The following is a 6,646-nucleotide window of genomic DNA, read 5'->3' on the forward strand; positions in this document are numbered from 1 at the left end:
GAACTGGGCCGCGCCAAGGATCGGTGAGGCCCGGGGCCCGCCAGGTGAACTTCTAGGAGGTGGGCGGAGGCGGAGTCGAGATTGGAAGGGAGCGCTGGCAGGGGAACCGAATTCATTCACTGGAGGCTGTACTACCGGAGGGGTTGAAAAAACAAACACCAAAACATTTGACTTAGTCATCAGCATGTAAAGAAATGTCACACAAGTGTGTGGAGTTTTTAACTTAAAAGTTTCCCACAAAGTAAAAACAGCTGGTACTGAATGGTGCAGAGTCCACCGACTTCTTTGAGCAGATTTTGGGAGCCATGGCAGTTCTTGAACAGAAGAGGATGTGATCTATCAGAAATTTGTGTTTTGTTTTGTTTTTTGGAAATCCTCACCCAGGGATATTTTCCCATTTATTTTTAGAGAGAATGGAAGGGAAGGGGGAGAGAGAGAGGAACATCAATGTGAGAGACATATCGACTGGTTTCCTCCCGCAGGTGCCCCAATGGGGCTCCAGCCTGCAACCAAGATATGTGCCCTTGACCTTGGCTGGAATCGAACCCAGGACCTGATAGTCCCGAGGGCCAATCCTCTATCCACTGAGCCAAATCAGCTACAGCTACCAGAAGGTTTTTGTTTTTTTAAAAATGTATTTTTATTGATTTCAGAGAGGAAGGGAGAGGGAGGAATAGAAACATCAATGAGAGAAAAGCATTGATTGGCTGCCTCCTGCACGGCCCCTACTGGGGATCAAGCCCACAACCCCGACATGTGCCCTTAACCAGAATTGAACCCGGGACCCTTTAGTCTGCAGGCCCATGCTATATCCACTGAGCCAAACCAGCTAGGACTATCAGAAGTTTTTGAAGAGTCCCTCTAGCACCTGAGAATTGAAAGGGATGAGACAAGTGCACAGGGGAGATACTGGGGCCCAGGTGAGAAACAATTCAGAGCTGGGTGGATTAATTCATCTTTACTAAGCCACCTACTATGTGCCAGACACTGTGCTGGGTATTAGGGCACATCTACACAGCTCTGCCCTTAGGCAGACACATCACTAGGTAGTTACAACATGGGTTGATCAGAGGTTGTGATGGAGGTGCACACATGGTTCTGAGGGGATCCAGAGGGAATGCTTCCTAGAGGAGGAGCCAACTAAGCTGAACAACAAATAGGAAAAGATGTAGGGAAAGAGGTAACTGCAGGAAGAGCTAGGAGGAGACATGAGTTTATTCAGGCTGGGTGGCTTAAACAATAGACATTTATCACTGTTCTGGAGGCTGCAAAGTCCAAGATCAAAGTACCGGCAAATTCAGTTCCTGGTGAGGACTTCTTGGTCATCTCATTGTGTCCTCACAGAGGAGAGGGAGAAGGAGAGGGAGAGAGCTGTCTGGTCTCTCTCCTTATAAGAGCACTAATCCCATCACGAGGATCCTACCCTCATGACCTCATCTAACCTTAGCTTCCAAAGGCCCCCACCTTCAAATATCACACTGGAATGTAGGGATTCAACTTATGAACTTGGGAAGGACATAACCGTTCAGTCCTTAAGGGGAGGCCGTGAGGCAGTGGTGAGGAATATGGCCTTTATCCTGATGGTGGGGAGCCTGAGATCAGAAGGGAGAGGAGCATCTGCTCTCTGGTCCTTCAAGTACTGTTACTACCGAGTTCTGTCTTCCTGCCAGCGAGATCGCCGCTCTGCAGGAGCAGCTGCTGACCTCCGAGGCCACTGTCCACAGCCTGCAGGCGGCCGTGCACCAGAGGGACAAGCTCATCAGGCAGCTGCAGCCCCGGGCCGAGCTGCTGCAGGACATATGCCGCCAGCGACCACCCCTGGCTGGGCTGCTGGCAGCCCTTGCTGAGGCCGAGCGCCTGGGTCCCCTACCAGCCAGTGACCCTGGCCACCCACTCTCTGGTGCGCCCAGTTTGCTCCTTGCCAACAACACTGAGGAGGAAGGGGACAGGGACCACCTCCAGTCAGCAGTGTTTGGGACCACTGTGTGAGTCCCAGAGCACAGATTCCAGAATGGAGACAGAGGGTGCCTGTGGAGACTTTTCCACTGCTGTGGGGGTACTCAAGGGTGGGGGTGTCACCAGTGTCCCAGGGGGAACCCCACGGCAGAGCCATAGTACTTTCCAAGCATCAGACCTGCTAAAAAGTCAAATGGTCAGCCTGCAGGCAAATGAAAATGTTTAGCCCAAATTTTTTTAAAAACAAAACCTTGAATCAATTATCCTTATTGAAAAATTGGCAACATTTACAGACAAAAACCTGGATTTCTGGCTTTAGACTTGCCCATGCCTGCCTGGAACTGAACCCAGGATACCCTCTTTAGCCACAGTGTGAGTTTTTTAATTAGCCCCTTCACCTCTCTTAGGGCCAGATGTCCAGGCCCCGAAGCATGAGTTTGAGACCTCTGGTGGAGGCAGATGGCATCAAGTTCCAGGTTATTAGACTGTTTCTTCTCCCCTTTTCCCTGTCCAGATTTTCTTTCATCCTGAAGCATCCTTCATCCCAGGATAGAGCTTTTTCTTACTCCATCTCAAACCAGAATTATTTTTATTATTTTCCAACTCAAGGACTTACCTATTAATGTTCTAGAGAGAGGAGAAGGGAGACAGCAAAATACCAATGTGAGAGAAAAACATCAATCGGTTTTCCCGTACACACCCTGACTGGGGATCGAACCCACAACCTAGGTATGTGCTGAGGGGAATTAAACCCGCAACTTTTTGGTGCATGGGACAACGCTCTAGTCGAGCCACATGGCCCCCAGACTAGAATTAAGAGCTTCACGCTTCATGCTATTTTGTATTAATTATTTTGAAGACAGATCCTAGACATCCCCCCCGCCCCCTCCCAACTCTGTCCTTCCCTCAACCTTTAACTCAGAAGGCAGTGCATGTAGGGCACGTGCGATGCTGGCAGCCAGGCTGTGCTGTCCTAGAAAACTCAGGCCTCCCTTAACCTTTTCTTGAAAACTGCTGCCTCAAGGCCTTTACACTGGCTGCTCTGCCTAGAATGCTCTTCCCCCAGGTGTCACATGACAGGTTCCTTGCTCAAATTTCACCTCCTCAGAAAGGCCTTCCCTGACTACCTGAAGTCATTCCTCCCCCCCCCCTGCCATTACCATTGCATTTCTTTTTTCTTTAAAAATATATTTTTATTGATTTCAGAGAGGAAGGAAGAGGGAGAGGAGAGAGAGAAACATCAATGATGAGAGAATCATTGATTGGCTGCCTCATGCACACCCCCTATTAGGGATTGAGCCCGAAACCTAGACATGTGCCCTTGACTGGAATCAAACCTGGACCCTTTAGTCCACAGGCCGAGCCTCTATCCACTGAGCCAAGTCTGCCAGGGCTATTTTTTCTTTATAGAAGCTCTCACCATCAGAGTGTACGCTGCATGAAGGCAGGGCTTTTGTTCTACACTAATACCCCTGTAGGAACAGGATGGGTCTGTGGGCCCTGAAGGGAGTTGGGAGTCCCCAGCACTTCAGGTAAAACCCCTCCAGTCTAGCTTCTGTAGTAAGCAGCCGGTTCCTTTTTTATAGTCCCTAGAGAATCTATTTTTTAACTCCTTTTTTCTACACTGCCCTCTTGGCCAGAGCCATTCAGGGAGTTTTGCTTATCAAACCAGGGAACCTTGTGCTCTTCTCAGCCCAGCCTGCGCCGTTCCCACCTCCTTACTCAGGAAACTGTCATACTGGGAACTGCTGTGGGGCAGGGCCTATTCCAGTTAGAAAGGTTGGCACCCATCCCGTCCTCAGGATGGTGCCTGTTGTCTGCCTGGCATCTAACACTGACCCCTCAGGATATAACAATATCCCCATTTTCTCCTCTGGATGAATAAGAAAGGGGGACTGTTTGTATGAGGGAAGGCAGGCTGGGGCCTGTGTGAGCTCAAGAATAAACAGGTGATTTGTCAGCCTGGTCCTTCCTCATTTTTTCCAGGTGTGGGGGGCTGGAGAGGTGGCCACTGTGTGGTTCCTGGTCTAGGGTGGGGCCCTGCTGGGTGAGGGCTTGTTGCAGTCACAGGAGCTTGTACCACAGGCACTTTTACACACACAACAGTGTCTAATCTTTGTTTGCAGCCACCCCTACCCATTTTTGGAAGTTATTGTTGAAATTCTGATTCTCTTACAGATGTCAAACAGAACTATACTAACTGTGATTAGACTCTGCGTTTTCCATAGGGAAAAGACCGATGCAACACTCATTAAAAAACACAATGCAGTATTTCTTTGACTGCCCAAAGCATGCCGGGCTGCAGCAAGCCACTGAGCTGTGACATCAGCTGTGGCTTGAATTGCAGCACTGGGTCAGGAATTCCTGACCACATACCATTGTGCAGAGAGCAAAGCCTGGAGGCCCCCAAAGGGGGACTCATTATTTTTTATTAATCCTATCTTTGAGAATATTTTTTCCATTGATTTTTTTTTCCTTAGAGAGTAGAAGGGAGGGGGGGTGGGAAAGAAACATCGATGTGAGGGACACATTGATTGGTTGCCCCCTGCACATGCCCCAACTGGGGCCAGGATGGAATCTGCAACCCAGGCATGTGCCCTTGACAGGAAATCGAACCCGTGACCCTTCGTTTCGTGGGCTGACTCTAACCACAGAGAAACACCAGCCAGGGCGAGGGCCCACATTTTAAGTCCTTGGGAATCCCAATGTCCTTTTGGATCCTGCTGGTTGGTGTAATGCTCTGTTGGCAACGATGTCCAAAATCTGGATCGAAGGCCTTCTGTGATGGTGGCCTTGGTTCCTCTTGGATTATGTCAGGGGTCAGGACCACTTCTCTATTTGGTACCGCAGCCTCCTGGCTCACCAGCTTGTCACGAGCAAGCCCACCAAGTGATGTCTGAGAACTGAAAACCAACCAGCGAAAGACCCATACAACAAAAACACCATGACTGGCCTCTCAATAACTACCAGGAACTTTGTCCAACTTAATTCTGCTGTGCCCTGGCTCAGCTAGCACTGGTCTCAGGACCTCCCATTGGACATGGGTTGGGCCGCCACCAGCTCTTTTAAACTCAAATCCCTCAGGAGCTTTGGCTGCTGCCCTGTGAAAAGGGATAGGGGTCAGTAAAGTCCAGAGAGGAGAGGGGCTCTGCCTCAGGTCACATAGGAATTGGGCCTTGAGCCTCCCTCCATCCAGGACACGGTGGTCCTTGCAGACCTGTGGCCTGCCCCTATTGTGGTCAGGAAGACTCCCACCTCCCACCCTGGTCTGGGCCTGGCTCTATCCCAGACCTGAGCATTGCAGGGTAGGGAGCAGCACAATGGGTGGATGGGGCTGCCAATGACAGCACTGCTTTGTCCCTCCTGGCCCTGCCATTCGGCACAGTCAGGGTTACAGCTGGGGCCCCTCCCAGTCTCCAGAGCCACTGTCCCTTAGCAACAATCCTACCGGGCAGAACGCACTGCCAACACAGGACAAACCAAGCAGGAGCCAGTGGAGTGGTCATCTGAGGACTCCAGGACAGACAAGGCCAGGTAAGTGAGTAGGGGGCACCCAGCTTGTAGCCTGGCCAGCCGAGCAGGAAACCCACTTAATCTCTATCTCATCCAGCTGCCCAGAGAGCCTGAACCTAACATGGATACAGTGGACGCCACTGTGGAGAGGCTCCGGGAACAGTGCCTGTCCCGAGGGGCCTCTGGCATCCAGGGCCTAGCCAGGTGAGCTGTCCCCTCACCCGTTCCTGACCACTTGGCCCCAGGGATCACTCTCCAACTGTGGCCCTTGCCCCTAGGTTTTTCCGCCGCCTGGACCAGGACAGGAGCCGATCCCTGGATGCGAGGGAGCTTCAGCAGGGCTTGGCTGAGCTGGGGCTGGCGCTGGACATGGCTGAGGCAGAGGGTGTGTGCAGGCGATGGGACCGTGACGGCAGTGGGACGCTGGACCTGGAGGAGTTCCTGAGGGCACTCCGGGTAAGGCTGGGCTGACTGGGGGCAGGTCCCTTCACCCAGCTGTCTGGCGGGGGGAAGGGGTGTGCTGAGCTCTCAGTGGGATTACCTGTGTCAGCAGACACCAGACACCCAGGAATTCATCACTAAGAGACTCAGGGATCCCCTGCGCTCTGCACTCTATGCCTGGAGGGGTTGGAGTCTTAGTCATCACTTGCCCTCCTTCAGCCCCCCATGTCCCAGGCCCGGGAGGCGGTCATTGCAGCTGCATTCTCCAAGCTGGACCGCAGTGGGGATGGTGTGGTGACCGTGGATGACCTTCGGGGGGTGTATAGCTGCCACGCCCACCCCAAGGTGCAGAGTGGGGAGTGGACTGAGGAGGAGGTGCTCCGCCGCTTCCTGGACAACTTTGATTCCTCTGAGAAGGACGGGCAGGTAGGTGCCTATGGGGTCTCCCTAGCTCCTCCTGCCCTAGATTTCCATCCCTACTTAGAACCTGTTTGCCCCCAGGTCACCCTGGCTGAATTCCAGGACTATTACAGTGGTGTGAGCGCTTCCATGGACACGGATGAGGAGTTTGTGGCCATGATGACCAGCGCCTGGCGACTGTGAGCAGCATGCACTCAGCTGGCACCACTGTAGCATAGGACTCCACCATGGCACCGTCCCCCCCCCCCGCCCCCCGAGTTTCCAGCTGGGCAGCCCCAGGGGTGGGGGCTGGAGGATTGAGGCTGCAGAACTGGTT

The 6,646-nt window shown here is 52.5% G+C and overlaps 2 protein-coding genes across 3 annotated transcripts; both read left to right on the forward strand.

The window, feature by feature from the left end:
• VMAC (vimentin-type intermediate filament associated coiled-coil protein) lies at positions 1–2,645 on the forward strand (the record flags this gene model as incomplete). Its single annotated transcript, XM_005884418.2, has 2 exons — positions 1–23; positions 1,671–2,645. Coding segments are annotated over 2 exons (342 nt in total), but the record flags the coding sequence as incomplete, so codon positions are not given.
• A 1,887-nt stretch (positions 2,646–4,532) lies between these two features.
• Positions 4,533–6,640, forward strand: CAPS (calcyphosine). 2 transcript variants are annotated; one of them, XM_014531917.1, is made up of 4 exons: positions 4,533–5,673; positions 5,748–5,925; positions 6,130–6,336; positions 6,412–6,640. In XM_014531917.1, exons 1-4 carry the CDS (start codon positions 5,591–5,593, stop codon positions 6,511–6,513), a joined length of 570 nt encoding a protein of 189 aa, XP_014387403.1. In that variant the 5' UTR covers positions 4,533–5,590; the 3' UTR covers positions 6,514–6,640. The 2 variants fall into 2 exon arrangements, with proteins under 2 accessions (XP_014387403.1, XP_005884455.1); XM_005884393.2 differs by having other exon boundaries at positions 4,533–5,490; positions 5,567–5,673; positions 6,130–6,640.
• The last annotated feature ends 6 nt before the right edge of the window (positions 6,641–6,646 follow it).

This window comes from Myotis brandtii, unplaced genomic scaffold (genome assembly GCF_000412655.1).
Source record: "Myotis brandtii unplaced genomic scaffold, ASM41265v1 scaffold827, whole genome shotgun sequence".
NCBI lineage: Eukaryota > Metazoa > Chordata > Mammalia > Chiroptera > Vespertilionidae > Myotis > Myotis brandtii.

What these genes read in the sequence shown, in the direction of transcription:
- CAPS (XM_005884393.2), top strand. Translation starts at nt 5,591, where the DNA reads ATGGATACAGTGGACGCCACTGTGGAGAGGCTCCGGGAACAGTGCCTG. An exon ending in GGCATCCAGGGCCTAGCCAG is followed by an intron (nt 5,674 to 5,747) that starts GTGAGCTGTCCC and finishes CCTTGCCCCTAG; the next exon opens with GTTTTTCCGCCGCCTGGACC. An exon ending in AGTTCCTGAGGGCACTCCGG is followed by an intron (nt 5,926 to 6,129) that starts GTAAGGCTGGGC and finishes GCCCTCCTTCAG; the next exon opens with CCCCCCATGTCCCAGGCCCG.